The 23,115-nt window shown below is 44.2% G+C and overlaps 1 protein-coding gene across 1 annotated transcript in view; it reads right to left on the bottom strand.

The window, feature by feature from the left end:
* Nucleotides 1-23,115, bottom strand: part of MYLK (myosin light chain kinase) — a gene marked incomplete in the record, with an annotated part of 313,975 nt that overhangs the window by 155,998 nt on the left and 134,862 nt on the right. The window contains 5 exon segments of the mRNA XM_078782291.1: nt 3,772-3,846; nt 4,280-4,325; nt 4,489-4,663; nt 6,555-6,714; nt 9,435-9,483. Coding sequence (XP_078638417.1) covers nt 3,772-3,846; nt 4,280-4,325; nt 4,489-4,663; nt 6,555-6,714; nt 9,435-9,483 — 505 coding nt within the window.

The raw sequence follows: 23,115 nt of genomic DNA, 5'->3' as shown, positions 1-23,115 counted from the left end.
GACGGAACCCTTCAGCAAGCCGCTTGGCAAGCCGCTCAGTGAGCCGCTCAACGAGCCGCTCAGCGAACAAGCGAGCGAGCTGAAGGTTTCGGCCTGGACGAGACGTCTGCGCTTAACGTCGACCAACAGCTCATGCGCACATAGGAAGTCCGCGCCTAGCAGGGCCATTGGCACGCTGGCGGTCACGAACGACCATTGAAAGCGCTGCCCTCCGAACCGCAGTGAGAGGCAACGCTTCCCGAAGGTGCGGATGGGTGTACCGTTGGCGGCAAGCAAAGCGGGGCCCCGGCCCGCGGCTTGCTTGTCGGACGTGCAGGCAGGGAGGACGCTTAACCTGCGCTCCTGTGTCGCAAAGAAAACGGCGCCCGGACAAGGTGTCCGTGATGAACAGGAGGCTGCCGGAATGGCCGACGCTCTTGGCCACAAGTGAGCGCCGGTCGTTTCCCAACCTGTCAAAAGAACACGGCGGGCGGCACGTTTTAGCCTTGCGGCCGAACCTGGCATGGTAGTAGTACCAGGTTTGCGGCGGTGGCCCCCGCGGCGGCCGTGTCGGCGGCGATGGTGGTGGCGGTGGCGGTAGTGGGCGGGGCGTAGCAGCGGCCACGAGGGAAGCAGGGGGCGCTGGAGCCTCCGCACCGGGAGCCACTACGGCAGCACCGTACACCGACCGCGTGTCGCAGGCCACGAAATACTTGTCGGCCTCTCCAGCCAGGGCGTGGGGTTTCGTTAGTTTGGAACCGGCCAGCGTGAGGCGCACCTGTGCAGGTAGCTGGCGGTGGAAAAGTGCGCGGAACAAGAAATCCGGGCGCTGGTCTCCAAGCAGCGACAGCATGAAATCCATCCGGACGGATGGTCTTGTGTCACCGAGGGCGGGAAGGTCCAGGAGGCGGTCGGCCCGTTCGATCTCCGTGAGCCCGAACGTGGCGAGGAGGAGACGTTTGAGCGCCTCATACTTGTTGTCACCCAGCGGATGCCGAAGGATGGACACGACTCGGGCGGCAGTGCCGGGCCCGAGGGCGGCGACCACGTGGTAGTACCGGGTCTCGTCCGCCGTGATGCCTCGGAGCTGAAATTGAACTTCGGCCTGCACAAACCAAATGTCGGCTTGTGCTTCCCAAAACTCGGGGAGTTTGATGGCGACGGCGTTGGTAGCCATGGTGCATTCGGGGGTCAGCAACGGCTGAACCAATCGGGGTCACCAGTGTGGTGCTGTGCACACACGACTCGATTGCCAGAGAGGTAGGCCACAATGCGTTGGTACAAACAAAGAGTCTTTATTAAGAGCTCGCACTTCAGCACTGGGCGGGCTCGAGCTTAGAGCCGCATATATGTCCCGAGGCCACACCTTGCCCCCGGGCGTGGCCGATTGGTCGAAAGGCGGGGCATGCGTTTTCGTTCCCCGCCTGGACGCTCGCGCTACCCACTGGTGCGCGGAATTATTGTCCCTTGTGCCCGCCACAATGTCATAATTAAGACACCAATAACATCATCGTTAACAACACATATTCCCCATGCGGAGTTCTTTACAAGGATTTTGTTTTGGAGATATAGAGGTGTAATGTTCTTCAGTTTTTCCAAGATGGCGCTGTACCACGTGACCTATTACATCATAATTATCATTAAAATATTCTGCAGGAGGAGGCGCTCCTAAGGTGAAAATTTCGTGTCCATCGGACCAACAGTTGCAGAGAAAAAGAATTCATACTGATCGAAGGAAGCGTTTGACTTGTCGAATTATGACGTCATAACAAAGATCAATCATAATGACATCATCATTACAACAACAACAACAACAGCATGCATTTTAAGGCCATTTTCCTTGCTAGAGCGGGGGTTAGCCTTGCGGTCCCCATGACAATCTTCTCCATTTTGCCCTATTTTCTGCATCTCTCCTTGTTAACCCCCTTGCCCGCATTTCTTCTTCCACCATCTTTAGCCAAGTCTTTCTCGGTCTTCCCCGTCCTCTACTTCCTTCTACATTCATGTCCATCACTCTTCTCAACCAGTCACTTTCATCCTTCCTCAACACGTGACCAAACCATCTCAACCTGTTCCTCTTCACAGCATCAATCACAGGCTCTATTCCCATCATTTTTCGCAATTCATCATTTGTCTTCCTCTCTCTCAACGATACTCCACACATCCACCGAACCATTCGCATTTCCACACTTTCCAACCTTCGTTGCTGCTCTACGTTCATTACCCATGTCTCGCTCCCATAAATCATAACACTTCTCACACATGCAGCATACACCTTTCCCTTCAGCTTCAACGACACTCCCCTCCTCATCAGCACGCCACTCAGTTCCCGAAACTTCTTCCATGCACATCTCACTCTAGCAACCGTTGCCGAGTCTGATCCACCTTCTCTATTCAGCATGTCATCCACATCAGCATTAACATATCTTATTCCCCATGGGGAGTACTTGACAATGAGCCTTGTTTCAACTTTTTCCATTGAGCGGTTTGGGACATATAGAGGTGCAATGTTTTCAATTTTTCCAAGATGGCGCCTGTACCACGTGACTTATGACATAATATTATCATTAAAATATTATAGAGGAGGAGGTGCTCCTATGATACAAATTTCGTGTCCATCAGACTTACAGTTGCAGAGGAAACATTTTTTTCATACTGATCAGATCAAGAATTGTACTTATCGAATGATGACGTCATAATGAAGGAACCAATGACGTCATCATCAACATATCTTATTCCCCATGGGATGTTCTCGACAATGAGTCTGTTTCAACTTTTTCCATTGAGCGGTTTGGGAGATATAGAGGTGTAAATTTTTTCGAGATGGCGTCTGCACCACGTGACCTATGACGTCATAATTATGAGTAAAAAAAATTCTACAGGCGGAGGCGCTCCTATGGTAAAATGTCGTGTCAATTGGACCAACGGTTGCCGAGAAAATGAATTTTAAAAACGCAGACACTTACGTACGCCACACGTACACACGTACGCAACCGAATGCCCAACCCTACTTTTCACTTCGCCAGCGCAGGGTAATTATCACCTAACTGATGACATGATATTTGTTCTGGCTCGCAGTACCAGGAAAATGGAATATAGAGTAAATGTCACATATTTTGGTTCCCTACACATTTTTGTTCAAATTTATTCCTGTGATCTATTGCTCATCAACTCAATCGTTGATTCACATTGAATAAATGAAAAACCAAGTTCCTGAGAATGACTAAACCTGATCAAAATCAAAATTTTCATTTTACATTCTTGTTTGAAAAAATGCATGAAGCAGCAAAATGCAACTTCAATGAATTTTCCAGTAATCCTTTTGGATGCAGCCTCGTTTATAACTCGTGAATGACATCAAGTGTGTTTGATAGCCAATGCTAAATCCACCAACACATGCTGTTTGTGACGAAGCACGTGTTCCACAGGCAATCATGAACAAGACATCCGAGCAAGCACTCGGCATCATTTAAACATTGAAATTCGGTTAAAATTACATCGTGACGCCGAAAAACAAGAATGTGCTGATCTCTAAACTGGAAGAACAAGAATGTGCTGTAGGTGTGCAGAGCTCGAAGCTCAAAGAGTACAACATCGAGTCAACATCGGTTAATGTGGTTTCAACGTTCAACGTATATTTTTGCCTTCTGAGATGGCTGCACGTACATCAATTACTCAGACATTTACTGAAGTTGAAATGGTGCAAGAAAAGGCAAGAAGAAAAATAAATAAATAATGATCAGGTGTATTTGTGCAGAAAAATAAACAATTTTTTTGCAGAAATATACGTACCCCTGGGGTGAAGCATCTCTTTCCTCTTTCATCTCTTTCCTCTTATCCAAAAGTTTTTCCTGCGTATCAGTTGTACTGTGGAGAGAAGAGGCACATTGGCCTTCAATATTCCGGTAATTTAAGTAGCTTTCACCAACAATTGGGTGTCAATACTAACACCCAAATAATAGGCTTTATCTTCCTATTCAAGTGAAAATTGAGACTTGAACACTTCATCCAAGTATGTATGTCTATCAAATGTTAATGAGACTTTTTAATGGATTAGTTCATTTGTATCAACTAAGCAAGTCGATTTTTAATCCTAATTGATTTTCAATTATTTTCGGTGAAGCAGTGTGGCTAAATAATTAATTAAACTATTGGGGACTCCCTCCTTGGGATGAGCATGAACAACCTCAGCATATGATCAGCATTGTATCAAGACAGGTAATCGTGGTAATGAAAGACAGGTGTACTGCCATCAAAATGACACAAAGATCTGAAGACTTTGCTTTGAGTGAGCACTTACTTTGTAACAGATGTCTGACTTGTGGAAACTGTAAGAGTTGTGCATGCTGGAAACACAATGGGTAAAGAAGAAGAGTATGTTAGGTAGAACAAGCAAAAGGGGAGAAAAATAACATTTCCTAAGCACACATCTTCAAACATAACAAACAAACATAACATAACTTCAAACATAAAGAAATGTGACAAAGTGCTCGTTTGGGTGGCACATACATGTTGCTGGTTTCACCACGAGCTCGGCAATGGCACTGGCCTGGCCTGCTGAACTGGCAATCAAACACGAATAAGATCCAATATCTTCAAGCTGCACTCCAATCACCTCCAAGCAGTGTAGGCCTGCCCTCTCATACATATGGAAGTGCTCAGAAGCTACAAGAGGATCACCCCCCTGTAGCACACACGCACACACACACACACCTCCTAATATGAAGAATATAGACACCAACATGTTTTCTTTATCTGATCCTTTAACAGCTGTACACTACCGGTAGTGATTATCAGGATGATCGGCGACAGCTTTGCATTAGAGCAAGCACTGCTAATCATTACAGATATGTAACCAACTGTTGCACCAAAGGCTGGAAAAGCTCTTCCAGTGCAAATATGCCAAGATCAAGCTTTTACAGCCTTTGGTATAATAGTTGTCCCAGAAACCAAATATTTTTTTTACATCATGAAAACATTGTATCAATACTGTGTATCATAAGCACTCTCATTTCAACACCTCTCTCACACTCATACCCCACAACGAATCAATGGAGGCACAATCCTACCCTGGGTTAATACCCCCATCACACCAAACTAGTTCTCAATACGTTCGTGAAAATGTTGTCGAACGGGCTCCAACTGTGTATGAACGTAGTGGACGTAGTAGCAACTATTTACAGTCTTTTTACGAACTTCATGGACGGGCTCGGACGGGGAGGGTGCTCTAGAACTTTGAGCCTGCTCAAAATTTTATCCCGTCCATCCCGTTCTCCAATTAGACGGATTGACAACGTACTTAAAACGAGATAGACGTACTACGAACGGAATTGCCGTACTTCGAACCTACTAGGGACGTGTTATGACGTGGTGCAGTCGGCCATAAATTTCAGTACGTGTGCACACCGACCGACCAGGTTTCTTCTTATTCAGCTTCGTGAAACGGGTGCGGAGGCTGGTATACCATATCTTGAGCTCATCAACGTTTACATTCAACAACTCAGCTTGCTGCTGCCACAGGAAGGCCTTTTTCTTCGTGTCTTTATAGGCCTGGAGCTTTTTGTTATAGAGTACTTCATGGGCCTTCAACCACTCAACCATGGCTTCTTGTTGCTCTATGGTGAGATGGGTGTGGGTCTTTGCTTTCTTTTTCTTTTTCTTGGCCTTCTGAGTCTGATCTGCTTCTTCCTCAGACATATCCCTATCTGACTTGGAGGCATCAGAGGCTCCAGGGGATACAGCTCTCTCCGTCTCCCTCTCTTGAATTGGACCTTCATGGGCAGGCTCAATAGTCTCGGCAACTTCAGGGGGATCTGCATGGCCTTCAGCAGGGCTATTTGTGCTTGATTTCGCTCGCCCTGTCTTTCTGAATCGACTTCTCTTTGGAGGCATGATGATCGGAGATTGTATTGTAGATGTGTACAGCTCGGAGCCCTGAACTTGAATGAGGACTGGCTACAACGCGCTCGGTATTCATAGCAGTCGGGCCAGGACGGGCCAGGACGCGAGTACACACGCACTAGGGACGAGATGAGGACGTAGTGCGAACGAGTTGGTCGGGTTAAGAATTAGTCAGAACTGGCTTGGACGTATTGTGAACGAGGTAGAACGAGGTTGAACTGGTTAAGAACGGGTTGAGAACGGCTACGGACGGGCTCGAACTGCTTCGAAACGTTGTCGGCATGAGGTGAACGGGCACTTTTACACGATCTCAACTCGATACAAACGGACTGCAGACTGGCTAAGAACGAGATAGACGTATTGAGGACTGCTTATGAACGAACTAGCATCGTATTTTACGCCAAACTACGCATTCTACCGTGATCACAGCCCGTTCTAGTATTTTTTTTAGAACGGGGTACAACGGGATAGAACTACTTTGGTGTGATGCTAGCCTTACATCTGCATGGTGCGTTAGCATTAGCAAAGCACTCGCTCTTGAGCAGATGATAAAATCAATATGAGGATTTTTTTAAACAAGCATAGAAATTCTAGGAATGTTTTGTGGATATTATTAAAGTTGTATACTTGCTAAGAACATCATCCATAACTTCCCACATCATTTTGATTCTGACCTTGCTCCAGGTTACTTGTGGGGTGGGCCTGCCTGTGATTTTACAAGAGAAGCGACCGGTTCCACCCTCGCGGATTACAGCACGAGATGGCTTACTGATGAACTTGGGCGGACTCTCTCCCCAGATTCCTCCACAACTCTCCAGTGCAGTCCCGGAAAATCTGACATGTGACACACAAAGCAAAGAAGGTGCTTTTCATTAAATTAATATCTTTATTGCACAAAGTCACTAATGCAAACGGCATAACAATCAAAAGCTTTCTCAAAGTCAAGCTAAGGGAAATATTTCAAGGATTGGAAAAAACAATATGATACTGAACACAATGTTGTTTTTATACCCCCATGTAAGGAAAAAATCTCCATTAAACATACAGTGGCTTCAAAAAGTATCACCTCCTACCAATAATGCCACATTTAGATGAATTATGTAGAAACAATTTTTCAAAATGAACTTCCTAACTGAAGAGATCAAACTAAACACTGTTATAGAACTGAAGGTGGTAAAATGTCAGTAATACCTACAAAAAACAGGTACAAATCAAAATTCACTGGTTGAAAAAGTATTCAGCCCCTTAGGTCAGAACTTGATGGAAGCACCTTCAGCAATGACTGCTACGAGTATTTTTGGGGTTTGTCTTTACAAGCTTTGCACAGAGAGATGGTGAAATATTTGCTCATTCTCCACGTGAAAATTGTTCTAGTTCTGCCGGGTTTGATGTGGATATATAATGATATATATATATAATGTGGATATATATATATAATGTCTGGCGGGGTAGAGCAATATGTAGAGCAGATAGATCTGAGTAGGTAACATGCTTCGTGTGTCGCGGTAAGGAAAACTACCTGTAATAAGTTCTTCATGTGTAGGCGTTTTGTCGGGTAAGGAGTATACTTGTGAACCTACCAGGAGGTTCGTGTGTTAAGTAGAGTTAGGGATTAAAGAGTAGTGCCCTTGTATGTCTCACCTGGTCAGCCAAACCTTTGTCTCTTTTGGCACTGCACACCTGTAGATACCATAGATAGGTCCTTAGCGCAACACTAAGAAACGCCCTTCCCTGACATGACTGTCAAAGAGAACCGGCAAAAGGAAACCAGGCCGGGACACCGCTGATAATGGCCGCCGCCATTTACACCTCTGACAGGCCTATCCACCTCGATTGCCACATGCTATGATGACACCACAGGCCTGTGATTTGGTGGAGGCCACTGATTGGGTGGTGCGCCAAGGCTGACGTCACCACCACGGAGTGATACGAGGGGCGGCCGGACTTTCGTGAGTGAGTTGGTGCAGCACTTTCGTGGAGAGTGAGGTGCAAGAGAGTGAGTTGCGCGGCAGTTGGTCGAGTCGGGAAAAAAGAGATCAGCGAGCGCCAAATGTGAGTCTGAGTTGGTTCAGAGCAGTTGCGCGGCAGTTGGTTCAAAGCAGTTGCTTCTGGCAGTGGACTTGCGCTCTCGTCCCCCCTTTGCCGTTATTCGGCATTCTGTGTTCGTGCTTGAGTTGAGGGTCGACCTTGTGTGGAGCTCGCTGGCCTGCGTTGGACGCGTGATGCCTGGTGCACGGACCTCGTGGGCGGCGAGAGGGTCGGAGCTTGGAACGGGGCCTACCTCGTGTGTGGGCGATCGGCGCTTGTGGAGCTGGGAGCAAGGCGTCGTGGGTGCATCGGGGCCGAACGGAGCCGTGTTGGACGGCAGCCAAAGACAAGACGACAAGAGACAGATAAGCTCGCACACCACAGATGCACATAACGAACGTATTTCTTTTGTTAATCCATTCCTTTGTTCTTGTTTCTGAAGTCGGTGTGTGGGATCCCAATTTAGTTACCTTATTTTATTATCGGTGCGTATTTTCCTATCCTTGCTTTTATTTGTAATAAACCCTTGTATTATTTTCTATTCCCCGTTACATCTGTGCCCGCTTGAGTTAATCCCCTTACAGGACCGGAGCTACGTCGGTGCGCTGAAGGTAAGCTTTTGCCGCAGCCTCCATTTTCCTTCTTCCTCCCGCGCGACATATAGCCGAATCCGTGTTTGGTAGTTGCCTCCGAATAAGACCGTTTAGGCCATCCGCGACTCTGATGTTAACCGGAGTTGCGCGACAATATATACACACACACAAGAAAGATACGGGTGAGAAATACACAGTTTTAAAAGAAACACGACCCATGTTTTGGGCATGTTTCTTTGTCAAAAAACTGGTGTTTTGGGGTTTTTCGGGTGTTTTTGTAAAGAGATTTTTGATGTCAAAGTCAAAGTGGAATATATATCTATCTATAATTCCAGTAATCTCTGTCTGTACGTCTGTACGTCTGTACGTTTGTTTGTCTGTGACCGCTGTTTCTCGACAACCACGGGTCCGATATACTTTTAACTTGCCAGGTATATTGCTGGGGACCCGAGGATGTGCCTTTTCAAGGTTTCATATTAATCGGACAATTACTTACCGAGCTATGTCCAAAAAACGATTCAACCAATCAGAGAGCAGCGAACGATCGCGTGTGCCGAACGTGGAGGACACACTCTGCCTCGGATGGCACATTTGACAGCGTATTCATTTATTTCACGTTTGCAAACTATGTTGGCGTTAAACTATGTTTTAAAACTAATAAAACCGAATTTGCGATTCATTCGCTTTCCTGCGCGTTTGTGCACGCGATGGCGATTTCTTTACCAAACTCCGGAAGCCGTTCGCTTTGGACCAAACCATTGCATGTAAATAGAGGGGGGGGATTGTCACCGTACTCGCAAGCCGTTCGCTTTGGACCAAACCATTTCATGTAAATAGAGGGGGGGGATATAATTTTAGATATAGATATAGTACGGGCAATGCCCTAGTATATATAAATTTTCTTGTTGTTCAAGAGAAGCTTTCAAAACACACCTGGACAGCTTGGAATTCCCTGTCATTCGATGTTCATTTGCAGCACCAGCTGTCATAAGAAGCAGAAACAATAAAAGTTTACATCCAATGTGATCTCATCAATGTGCACAAGAAAAAACACAAACAAATGTTTATGTCAGATTAATGACTCACCTTACATTTCATGCCAGACTTCAATTACATTAATTTTGTGGAATTATCAAATATATAAAGGCCAAAAGTTGTGCCCCATTGGGATTTAAATTCATACAAGGAAAAATCATAATAAATGTTTACCTTGGGAAAGAGAGTTTTTGTTTAAATAACAAAATTATTTCAGTAACATTATTTTAGTAAAAAATATTATTTTAGTAATCATTCAGAATCCTAGTTTACACGCCAGTTTATACAATGCATTATGAGGCGCACTTTTGGGCCACCCTGTATATAGGAGCGTTCGTGTCTGTTTGTTTGTTTATATATGCTTGAAATCCTAAAAAAAATACTGAATCAAATCAAATTTCGCATGTTTCCAAAGGTTACCCCAAGTATTGTTTATGCTGTGGTAGCATATCTGGGGGCGGGGGTTCAGGATGGGGAGAAGATCCCAATTTTCTCTATATAAATGTGTATCGTATAGCGCCACCCTGTGGTGTCTGGTATTACAAATATAATTATTCTTATGCAAAGAAAGTTTAAAGAACTTGATAATATGCATTACAGTAATGTTGAAATCTGAGTAAGAATTATTCAAAATTTTCAAAATGTTTATTTTCACTCATTTTCAGCAGAGTTTCAAACCAAAGCATCCAACACTGAGCGCTTCACAGCGAAATGGAAGTGATTTTTCCTCGTGCCGTATATAAGCAGCCAGTATGGCTGACGAAGGTGATGCTAGCTGACTTCGACCAAGAAGATGGAAGATGACCTCAGGAAGATGACAGAGTGAATAGAGCAGAATGTTTGTGAAGCAAGACAAGTTGTCTTTTAATTAAACTAGCAACGGTACCTGCCCTACTTCAATTGGGCTTCGATTGGGAGGCCCAAATGAAAAGGCTAAATATCAGATATTGAAGGCTTTTTTTCTTTTAAACGATTTATATAAACATCCGTTAAATCTCGATCGGTGCAGCCGTTTGTGCGGCACCCGGGAAAATAACGTCACGCGGGAGCAAGTATCAGCAGGATGTGGCAGGCAGTGTGGGAGTCCACGTTTCTGATCCTCCTTCATGCCGAAGTAGACCACCACTTCTCCAAGCATTCCGCTCTTCAGATCCGCCATGACAGATTTAAGCTTGATACTGAAGACCCTGGTGTTGGGCTAGCGGCTAGGGTGTCAGCTTAGGATCCTAGGATCCTGGGTTCGAAACCCGGTCGATCGCTGAATTAACGCCAGGGGGGTTGACTCAGCCTGTCATCCTTCTGAGGTCGGCTAATTGAGTACCAGTTCACTGGTAATTCCCTGCTTGTCGTTAAAGGCGGCAAAAAGGGTTGGCGTCAGGAAGGGCATCCGGCCGTAAAACATTGCTTCAAAAAGGGGACCGAAAAACAACAACTACCACGGTTCCCGAAAAAGGCCAACCCCCGCTTGCGGGGAAAAATGGCCTCTAAAGGTGGTTTTTTTACTGAAGACACGTGCAGTTAGTCCTCCCGATGTCGTATGTACTCCCGATACGTGTTTCCTTCATTGTAGAAACTTCCAAATCAACAGTTAAAAGGATTTTGAGCTGATAGCTGTTACGGCCTTGGGAAGATCGATGGAGACAGCGATCTGTTCGCGTATTTTGTCCGCCCAAATAGCTATATGGAATTCTCTCATGTAGAGATTAAACTAATCGTGTTCACAATCGCTATGTCGTATGTACTCCCGATACGTGTTTCCTTCAGTTGAAATGGGTTAGAATTCTCTCAAGCAGGGATTCAACCCGTGTCCTTATGAAAGGTCTTTGTCCGAGGTCACCGAGTTCGATCGGTGCAGCCAGGCAGCGATCGGTGCAGCCGTTTGTGCGGCACCCGGGAAAGAAACATCGTCACAATGAGAACAAAGAACGTTATGCGAACACGAATGTTATGCGTGAGTCCAAACCTGAGAATGCTGGAGACTAAAGCTGAAATTGGGAAAACTAAATAGCCTATTTTACCCCTGGAGATCCCAGGATTATCCACCCAAAATATCGTTGAGATCGGTTCAGCAGTTTTTACGGTACCTTCGAACAGACAGACAGACGGATGGGCATTTGGTGAATTATAGTAAGATTCGTCAGCAAAGCGATGGGTACTTTTGCTAGTACTATATATAATTCGACAAGTGTGTTTGTGGGTTTCCTTGTTTTTTTTTCGATGCAATCCTAAACTGCTGGATGGAATGAGATGAAAACTGGAGGTTGTACTTGAGGGGGTGTGGGATTGGGAGGGTGCAGGGAGGATTTTAGGTGGCAAAATATATCAGAGCCCCAGGGTTTGAGGTGGGGGAATTCCAATTCTCTCTATGTAAATGTGTATCGTATGTGCCACCTGGTGTGAGCTGCTATTACAAGTCACAAGAAAATACACCACAGACGTCATAAAAGTGGGGCAATTAACCTGTCCATAGGAATGGGTTCTTCGTGCATAAAACTAACTACATCGTTCATAGAACACATTACTCCACACAGTGGTCAAGTGCATAATTCAATTTCAATAAAATTAAGATTTTAAAGATCGTTAAAAAATTGTGGAATGCTTGCACTATTGAAGCAGTCTTATACACCACCCATATACACGACCTTATTTAACATGTCCAAGTACTGCAATACCGGAGGTTCTTGGAAGTGAGACGAAGGTGGTTTGTGTTCTACAACATTCAAGTATATAATTAAATTTAAATAAAATAAAGATTGTGAAAGTTGTATGAATAAATTAATTCTGGGATTTACCACCGTTTTATTGCCATTGACACAGAGTCTATTACACCACCATATATATCTAACACATTGCATTAGTTATTTGTGACTGTTGTTTGTGTCCTTTGTGACGTACTTAAAAACAGTAAGTTTCTTGTTTGGAATGATTTCTCAATTTTGTTTGACTGCCAGGCGGTAGACAGAGTAAAAAAAACAAGACCAAAAGTCTCACAGCGGCGTAGCCGGGCTTGTTTGATACTTTAGTTGAAGAGGATAGTATTATCTGGGTGGAGATACCAGTTTACAAATAATGTGATTATTCAATTATTTTGAAGTACTGCAAGTCTCTATAAGCTGTCTGTCACCATGGAAGTGAAGATATTGCATTGAGACACTGGTTATTCTATATGTTTCGAGTCAACAATCAACCAACCATACACCGCTTCAATTCAGTAACTTTGCAGTCACGACAAAGTGATTGCATTGTTACAATTATATTTACTATACTATTATTATTATTATTATTATTATTATTATTATTAACGTTATTATTATTATTATCACGAAAACGATACTAATGTATTAAGAAACCTGAGCGAATTTGTTCAAAGCGGCCTGAAGGTGACGCATGAAGCCTAAGGCCGATACATACTGTGTCGTTGAAAGGCCCATAACGCCGATGCTTTCGATATTTGATGATCATTTTAACAATTGGTTTGTTTATGTTTCACACTGAATGAAAAACGTAAAGGCATAGGAATCAAAATGGCGGTGTACGCCGTAATGACATCACATTACCCTTGTCATGTGACCAGATCCTCAGCTCTAATTGGTGTTCGTTTGTGAGCGACATACATACATACATACATACATACATACACACATACATACATACATACATACATACATACATACATACATACATATGGACAGACAAACACTGTTCTAGATGGCTTTTTTCCTTTGGGCTACACCGTAAAAAAAAACTAGAACGGCACTCTTCAATATCGTGACATCTACCGATATGCCTCCCCTCACATTTTTACATCATTATGCATACTTGAAATAAGTTTGATTCAAATTATTTCAGGTTCTCAAGCACCACATTTTTACCGAAGATGACCTCTGACCTTTGACCTCTTGACCCCAAAATCCAATCAGTTCATCTTTACATCATAGTACATACTTGATCTAATTTTGCTTTAAATCCCTTCGGCTGTTCTCAAGTTATCGAGGTAACAAAAAACTATATTGGACAGACAAATGCACGGACAGACGCACGGACGGACGGATGCACAGATAACCCGAAAACATAATTCCTCCAGTAACTTTGTCGGTGGAAGCATAAAAAAATCTCACTCTTCTCTGTGCATGTGCGATTGGGACTAATTCAGAGACAAAGTATGGTATTTGTTTTCTGTTTGATGTTCCGATTCGTGTTCATTGAAAAACATTCAAGTTGTCCTCGATCATAAACTGACGTTTGTAGACAGACAGACGGACGGACAAGAACCAATTGCTTAACCCTAATTTTCGCTTCGAGTGTGTAGGTTAATAATGAACATATTGTAGCAATTGGTGGCACATTCAAACACACGCTTCATTGATGAATAAGTGGATGTCAGATTAGAAAAGGGTCATTATTTAACATTGTTAAAAAGTAGAGATTGAGCTTTATAATTATTCACAATCTTTAGTGTTTACGTTGCCATTCGGATAGAAGGTCAAATATTGTACCAAAGGCTGTGAAAGCTTTTTCATTGGAACCAGTTTCTACACCTGTCAAATCCAAAGGGATATCAGCCAATCAACATATCCTGTTTTCTTCTTGGGTTTGGTAATGTGCCAAAAGCTCACATCAAAACACCACCAGCTATACCTCCGGTCTATATATTATACACCTTCGCCAAAGTAACACCGAGTCTGAATAAAAACCATGGTCACAGAAAACATAGGAGAGAGTCATCGGGTGAAACACGAAGAGCATGCAAGAAGTCATACAAAAGGGCAAATACAATGTGTAAATCAAAAACTTTCACATATTTGCTCAGAGCGTTGTTGCACAAGTTATTTAAAAAGAGTGAAGATCGATAACACCTCTACACACCTCTGTCAGTGTCAATATCAGCCTTTCAAAACTTAATATTAACTTGCTCAATTACTCTAGTAGCTCATGGTGGTTGAGTATGCACTTTATTGTACAGACCTAAACTCTTCAGGAATCCACTAATTGAAGGTCCAGGAACAATATTTGGTTGGTAACACATTTGCCACTGACGGCGAAATAGCTGAAATGGCCATACCCCTTTTTGGGCCACGCCCCCTTTTTGCCGTGACTGTATCTACAGAACCGTTGGACCTAGGAGGTTGCCCGACCACTCAAAATTTGCGCAATGGCCACATTATGGGGGGTCAGTAATACATTTTCATATCCAAAAGTCAATGGTTTTTAAGATAATTGCCAAAAACCGATTTCAACATGTTACGAACTACAATTGTATGATACCACCAAGGCCACAACATTATATGACACTTATACCTTTTGCATCATCCTATTTTGGAATTTACTTATTTGGATTTCTACACTTTTCGCCTTTACTACAGCCACAAAACGTGACACATTTAATGTTCCTGTCTCTGCAAGTGCACGTTTTGGTACTCATACATGCTCTTGGGCATTTGCATGGAGGAGGCAGGTCATCGGGCCTGCACGATACTGGCAGTATCACTGGTGTTATGCCAACGTCCGTTGCTTCATACCCATACTGGAGTGGATCTGGTTTGGTGACGGCAGGAGTTGGGGCTTGCAACCACATCTTACACTGAAGAAATGCTCGCTTTATGTGTTCTCGTAGCGTTGATGAACAGCACACAAGCTGGTTGAAGTCCAGTTCTTTCTTGGAGTTGTGGTACTGCTCCCATCGATATTCATCGAAAGTGGAACAGTCGGTCTTCTTTAATCCAGACACAAGGAACTTTTCAGCATTGCTTGTTATCTGTGGTGACAGTTCTTCTACACCAAACCCTTCCAGTAGGGAGAGATCGATGGATGCTTTCAGGCCAGACAGCTTTGGACCCACCTTGCTGGTACTGTCGCAACCGCTGAGAGCATGAATGGCTGGGAGACACGACACCAAACCGTTGTCCAGTTGATCAACCAACATGTGGACTGGTACAGTTTTCTTTGTTTTCCGGTTACCAAGCTTCACGTACAGCTTTTGTAGTTGCCAGGTTGTGTTGAAGTGGAAGATGAGGTTGACAAAGACATCTGTGTCAGGCGAGTCGACCAAGACTGATTGAACCCCGTGTTTCACAACACCATCATTAATATGGAACATGATTCTGTCGTCGGCTTCTTCTTGGTTGCTTGAGAGCTCTGCGATCTGTGTTTCAGTGCCAGCTAACAGTTTCCTGCATTCACCCCCATATACTCCTCCAAATAATATTTCCTTGTCCGACTCGACATTCTGCAGCATCCACTTGAAGACATACTCCTGCAACCGAACTTTGTTCAACATTGAGCTCCAGAACATATCAAGATCGACAGGGAGTTTCTGATTGTCAGACCCAATGGTGATTGTGATTTGTTCTGAGGAACTTCGCTGTGCCCGTTCCATTTGCTTGATTGATGATTTTTGATAAACATCAAAAATAATGTCTATTCTTGTGGACACGGAGCCTGTAGCAAGAATCCTGTTGGAAAGACTCTCAGCCAATTCCCCGAATGTGTGAAGGCCCATCTTTTTCATCGGTAGTTTACGCACAAGTGCCATGAAGTCCACTATTGTCATCTGAGCGTCACTCTTTACATTCCTCGTCTCCTGTGGAAGGCGACTGACAAGTTCCCTGGCTAAGGAGGCTTTATCGGGCTTCTTCAATTTGATGCCATCTTTACATTCAGTGGTGAGGAACTGGGATGTGCTGGTCAATTCATACTTCAGGAGTTCTAGCATGCTGTACCCTCTTTCTCTAGCATAGTCAATGTACCTAACCGTTTCCGCTGCATCCTTTTTCGCCATCGATTTCTTCGCTGTGAACGGAGTAGAAGTACGTTTCACGAAAACAGTCTTGCGGTTGGTAGGGATTGTATCATGTAGGTGCTTCTCCTTATCCTGAAATCTGGTCTCAACAAACTCTTCATAACTCTTCTCACCAATTTCCAGGCATTCAAGTAATCCGTCGACAACCTCCTGGGGAATGTCAGCTCCAGTAGAGATGTTCTGAAGTCTGATTCCAGCGTCGAACGGATTGTTGATGGATTTTATGTAATCCAGAAGGGCCTTTGCACGAACATGGCCAATCTTCGTAGAACTTGGATTGAACTCATGGTGTAGGCTCAGCTCACTGTCATCTTTGTCTCCCAAGTTGCACCATTCCAGCAGCTGTGCCACATGAAGATCTTTCTCATGCTTTAGGAGATTCCATAAGGCTACTGCTTCTTTCTGTCTGGTCATCCCAATGATACCTCCAGCAACCTTGGCGGGTTTATTGTAACACTTCTCGAGTGCCATGTCAAATCCTACTGCACTGCCTTGTCGGGTAGTGTGGTACATCACCCATCCACCATCTGTAAAGCATCTGTAGATACCCGGGAACTTCCTTTGTAGGTCCAGGCAATCTTCAAGGAACAGCGTACCCCATCTGCTATAGTTTGTCCGGCCAAACCCGAAGAACAAAGGCATGCACCTCCGCACAGCTGAAACGAAAAGATGCCAATCGCCTTGCCGAATAGAGTGTGTAAGATCTCTCAGGATAGGATACAGCTCATCCAGAAACAAGCTCCAGTACCTCACATTCTCATTACAGGCCGTTTCTTTCCATTCGGTGAAATACTTCTTCAAGTCTGCATGTAAGATCTTGATTTCTTCCCAAATCTCTCTGAACTCTGTATGGTCACTATCTAAAGCCTGCTGCATCTTAGTTTCCATGGTCTCTATTTGCTGGTCTAATTCACAACTAGTACTGTCCTGGTCAGGTTGAAACTTCTCAAACATAAGAACTGTCATCACCTCTGATACAAGACTCATTCCCTCCTTGCCTTTGCAATAGTGACCTCCAGTCATGACACTATTCTCTACAACGAGCTTGCCAAAGGCTTCAGTCTCAATCAAAGCCAGATCAATACCGATACAGCCTAAAAACTTCCCAAGGCAAGCGATGACAATCTTCTCCATGTGAAAAGGTCCCATTCCAAGGAATATGTTACCAAACTGATCTGGCTTCAACAGCTGGATTGCAGGCTCAACGACAAAACACCCATGACCGGAATTTCTAGCCATGTCTAGACTCTAGTCTAGACTCTAGACTAAATTCTAGTCTAGACTCTAGTCTAGACTCTAGTCTAGACTCTAGTCTAGACTCTAGTCTAGTCTAGACTCTTCAGGAATCAAGTAATTGAACAATAGGAACAGGAACAGGAACAATTACGAATAATATTGTAGTTCGTAACATGTTGAAATCGGTTTTTGGCAATTATCTTAAAAACCATTGACTTTTGGATATGAAAATGTATTACTGACCCCCCATAATGTGGCCATTGCGCAAATTTTGAGTGGTCGGGCAACCTCCTAGGTCCAACGGTTCTGTAGATACAGTCACGGCAAAAAAGGGGGCGTGGCCCAAAAAGGGGTGTGGCCATTTCAGCTATTTCGCCGTCAGTGGCAAATGTGTTACCAACCAAATATTGTTCCTGGACCTTCAATTAGTGGATTCCTGAAGAGTTTAGGTCTGTACAATAAAGTGCATACTCAACCACCATGAGCTACTCTAGTAAATGTAGAATATTCATTCTGTGACGGGGAAAGTTCTATCAAACAAGTTGTTTGTCACTCATGCCTCATTTTTAGTCTCTGTATAGTCCTTAGGCCTAAGATTGAGGTGCCACATTGCTTTGTAAAAGCAACTACCAATTAAAAAACGACACGGACGAAAACATTGTTATTAGATCATTTCTTACAGCTGGTGGCAACACTAATTGTGATACCAGTAAATTCAAGAGCAACCACAAAATTAACATATCAAGTTGATTAACCTATCAACTCACCTAACATTAATGTTTCCAAACCTTAGAAGAGCATCTCAAAGATTTACTCTGGGTGATCAAATTAAAAAATTCGACTCGAAGAAGACAGCCAAAGAGAGAACCAAAACAAGTGGGGGAACCAATAAGGTTTGCTTTCAAAAATAAGGTTTGCTCTTTGTTATGTATGTTCCCTTTTGCTTGGATGGGCCAAATGACATGGAAAGCTAGACTTTGCATAGAAATATAGAATAACAAAGAAAAAATGATGAGCAAACAAAGAACACACTAAACAACAAGCTGACGAAACTGACAAACAACAGTCGGAAAAAACTAATAGTGTCAAACAATGCAATGTGTACAAATTACAAATCTGCAAAAACATCCACTCTCCTGGACCTGGCAGAGACTCATTTTCCGTACAATCTCTCCTGCTTATCCTCTGTCTCCGCTTGAGTTATCGGTCTATGTTCTTCAGAGTCAAAATCTTTCTTACTGCAGTCAGAGAACTAACAGAGTGCACTAGATTCTGTTTGGTTCATCAGGCTAACAGGCAGGGACTGCAACTTGCTCTTACGCAAAATGATTGTTTTTCAATGTCCCCCACATCCCATACAGACTCTGCCAAGGGTCTCCCCCATTCTCTGATTTATACCATATTGTCGAGACCTCCATCACATCCTCCCTCTCCGCAATGTAACAATAAATCCCGTGGGAAGGCAGTGAATATAAAGGCAGCTTGCTCATCTTGAAGGTAAACTTGAAGGTAGGAACAATATAAACTTGTATATAAACTTGTATATAAACTTGTATCCATGGAAATCTCCACGCATGGCTTGCGGACTTTCTCTCTGGTCGTAGTCAATGTGTGGCCCATTGGAATCTCCCGCGATGAAGCTAACTCCAAGGGCCTTTCACTCACTCACCGCAGGCAGGTTGGTGGTCTTTCCGTCTTCTACCGACTCCTCTCCGGCCTTGCTCCCCCAGCTCTCTCTGGGCTCTGTCCCCCAAATATTCCTACAGGTCGCATAAGATCTGCCAGCAACCCTCTTATGGTTAAACTGCCAAAATCAAGACTCTCTATTCACCTTCACTCCTTCATTCCTCTTTTCTCCCACCTCTGGAACAAACTCCCTCACTCTATTCAATCCCACTCCTCCCTCCAGGTCTTTAAAACAGCTGTTCACCACCATCTCTTATCTTCCCCCATCCAAAACCTTGATCTTTCCTACCCCCACTAATTTCACCCCAGACCCACTTTTGTGAAATACCAACTTCTTTCCTGGAAGTCCTTGCAGTGTCCATGTGTTTTATACTTCTCCCACCCCCCCCCCCCCCCCCACCCAAGCCCTCTTCCTCCCACAGATCTCCCGATGTCCCTGCTCTCAAATGTTGTGTTTGTGTGCTTCCCCCTCATGCCTCATGCCCCATCTTGTCCACCGCTCCCCTTATTATATGTTTTATGTGTCTGTTTGATTTTTTGTGTGATTCATGTTAGCTCTTTCACGAGCCTCGATTTTGTATGCAAAATAATAATAATAATAACATCTTGAAGGTCTGAACAACTCATCAATGAAGGTAAACTTGCTGAAGGCAGAGTTGAGTCATTCGATGGAGGTCACAAAGTAGTGTGTCACCATGTCCTCAGGTGAGCCGGAAAAAAACATCACCCAGCTCATTTCAAGGCTGAGATCTCCAACCTGCCTCTTTCCCTGCTCTTCCCTGTTCTGTGGCACTTTGTTAAGTCTGTCTCTGGTGTATGCATCCCCAACCATCCTCTCCCTCACCTCAAATGGCTCCACACCGTAGCATCTGCTCTGAACAAAGCAGAACGGATCAATCCAGTGGATGCCTCCAAATCTCATGTTCTCAGCCCATTCTTCTCTGTTCACACCTTACCGTGTCATAGGCACTATCTTTTAGATTTACTTTTTGCCTGAGTATGTGTATAATATTCTCTGATTGAAAGGAGTTTTTGAAAATAATTGACTGCAGGACCAGGGGCCATAGCCTCAGAGTAAAGTTGTTGGAGGAGAAGCATCTCTATCAGATCCCCTTGTAACCACCTCCTTTCCAATGGTAAGAAGTCCCATCTCCTTCAATGAAAATGGCGTAGTTGTTTTGCTCCACCTCATGGTAGTTATCTTGAAGTACTTACATTGTTTGGAATTTGTCATTGTTGTTCCTAACGCCTCGCTCACACTCCAAAGTATGTCCTTCCAAGGGGTGTAATCACACTGATGTGTTCCGAGTTGGGAGTGGACCTGACTGTTTCTACTTCCTCATGGTACTGAAGTTTACATCATTGCAGAAGTGTATGTACACATGACAAACCGTAGATGAATGTTCCCAAAGACATTGTTGAGTATCATGTAGTACCGCTTATTTTGGTGCTACCCTGTTTTCCTATTGCGGTCCTTCATTTGCATGTTTCATTGAAATTTCAGCTTTTGCCTTCATCCAGACATTATAGAATGATGCATGCCTTCTGAATTCGGTCTCTGTCCCCCAAATATTCCTACAGGAACCCTCTTATGGCTAAACTGCCAAATAAAACAATCAAGACAGATCTTATCAAAGTATTAAATGTACAAACTGGAACGGCACTCGGTAGAGCACATTCCTCCACCAGGCTGAACAGTTCGTCTTTGTCACACACCCAACTTGTCCACCAAGTGTCGTCCGAATCTGTCCATAACTTCTTTGAGACATCGTGTTATACAGACTTGGCATTTAATATGGAATATTTTTTTTGTGGGGGTGAACTTAGTTTTCAAGATGTCTTAGAACCAAAAGTTCATTGGAATTATGTTGAAATTATTCTAGATTTTGTTAATGTGACCTTTAAAAGAAACAAAAACCACATTTGACATTTCGAAACAAATAAATTGATCCTTGAAAGTGATGGAAACTGATATCGAACTCAATTCATGGACAGTACTGTGTTAAACTTCTGTGCGTTTTCCAGAAGTATCTCTTTATTTTGCACATTAGCCAAAAATGTTTTTAACAAAAACAAAAGTTAAATTACGACTGGGATTACGGACAGTAAAATTACAGTTCAGTACTTCGTGTAACCCCCACGAGCATTCAGGAGAGCACGTACACGTTGGGGCATGCTGTTCACGAGATTTGCCAATGTTTGGACAGGAATCGCCTGCCATGCAGTGACAATAGCCTGCTGCAATTCACGCACAGAGGTGGGCTGCTGGTCCAAGTGGTCGATTTGACGCGTTAATTCTTCCCACAAGTTCTCTATCGGATTCATATCCGGGGACATGGCAGGCCACTCCATATGCTCTACACCACAGTCAGCAAGAAAGTGTTGGATCATGCGAACACGATGAGGCCGTGCATTCTCATCTTGGAAGACAAAGTTTCCTCGAAAGACTGCACGAGCAAATGGAAGCAATGTTTCTTCCAGAATGGCCCTGTACTTGAACTGGTTCAGGTTTCCATTCAGAACAACCAGGTCAGTTTTGCTCCCTGCATGAAAAACAGCCCAAACGGTCACCCCAAAACCTCCAGCTTGGACTCTTGGCACTATACAATCTTTGTTGTAGGCTTCATGCACTTGTCTGTGCACTCGGACGCGGCCATCTTGACGATAGACCAGAAATCTAGACTCGTCACTGAAGATCACGTGATTCCAGTGTCCTGGCTGCCATTGACGGTGCTCTCTGGCTCACTGCAATCGGCGCTGGCAGTGTTGTCTGGTCAGGCGTGGCTTTCTCAGGGGACGCCTGGCACGATAGCCTGCTTGAACCAGTCGTTGGTTGACTCGCCTTCTGGATACAGGCACATTTGTCAGTTGCTGCCACTCAGCCCTAAGCCGATTAGCTGACTTGGTACGGCCATTGCAGACTAACCGGTGCAGCTGGCGATCATCTCTACTTGTGGTTCTGCGTGGACGTCCTGGCCTCGGTATTGGAGGAAGGACACCCCTCTGAGCATTTCGTTTCAGGATCTTTGACACCTGACCTTGAGTGATGCCATACTGCCGAGCAATAGCACGCTGTTTCATGCCGTAATTTCGTAAAGCCACCACTCCATGACAAACAGCATTGTCGAGTTGACGGACCATCTCCAGAGGAAGCGGCAATAACTTTTGGAGACGTGCAGCAGTTGTTTTCCACTAATACAGAACGCAACAACCCTTGTATACCCGACTGTGAAGCCAATCATCATATGCACCTGTCTGTACATTTTGCCACATCACCTGTGATATAATCCTGTTGTTGACTTCTTGCTGCGACAGACAATCAGTGACATGGTTCTTTCAACAAATAAATCACCAAAGTGTAAAAGAAACTCACCAGATTGATATACTGAGTTAAGAAGGTTAACCCAAGTCAAGAAAAAAAAAAATATTGCATATTAAATGCCAAGTCTGTATATCGTTTTCACCCCTCAGCCCAAATTGGGCTAAGGGGTATTGTCGTCACGGGCATCGACGTCCGGGCGTCCGTCAACTTTTGGTTTCCGTCAATTTCGAGCAGAATTGCTTGTCCGATTAAATCCATTTTTGCAGTGTGTGTTGGGGTTGAGTAGAGGAAGGTTCCTTTCGAAAATGGGGCGCTGCGATTTTCAATCTGGCCGCCACGGCAGCCATCCGGGCATCCGTCAACTTTTGGTTTCCATCAATTTCGAGCAGAGCGGCTTGTCCGATTAAATCCATTTTTGCAGTGTGTGTTGTGGTTGAGTAGAGGAAGGTTCTTTTCGAAAATGGGGCGCTGCGATTTTCAATATGGCCGCCACGGCAGCCATCCGGGTATCCGTCAACTTTTGGTTTCCGTCAATT

Source organism: Myxine glutinosa, chromosome 7 (genome assembly GCF_964187855.1).
Source record: "Myxine glutinosa chromosome 7, kmMyxGlut1.1, whole genome shotgun sequence".
NCBI lineage: Eukaryota > Metazoa > Chordata > Myxini > Myxiniformes > Myxinidae > Myxine > Myxine glutinosa.
This window is presented reverse-complemented; position numbering and strand designations above follow the sequence as displayed.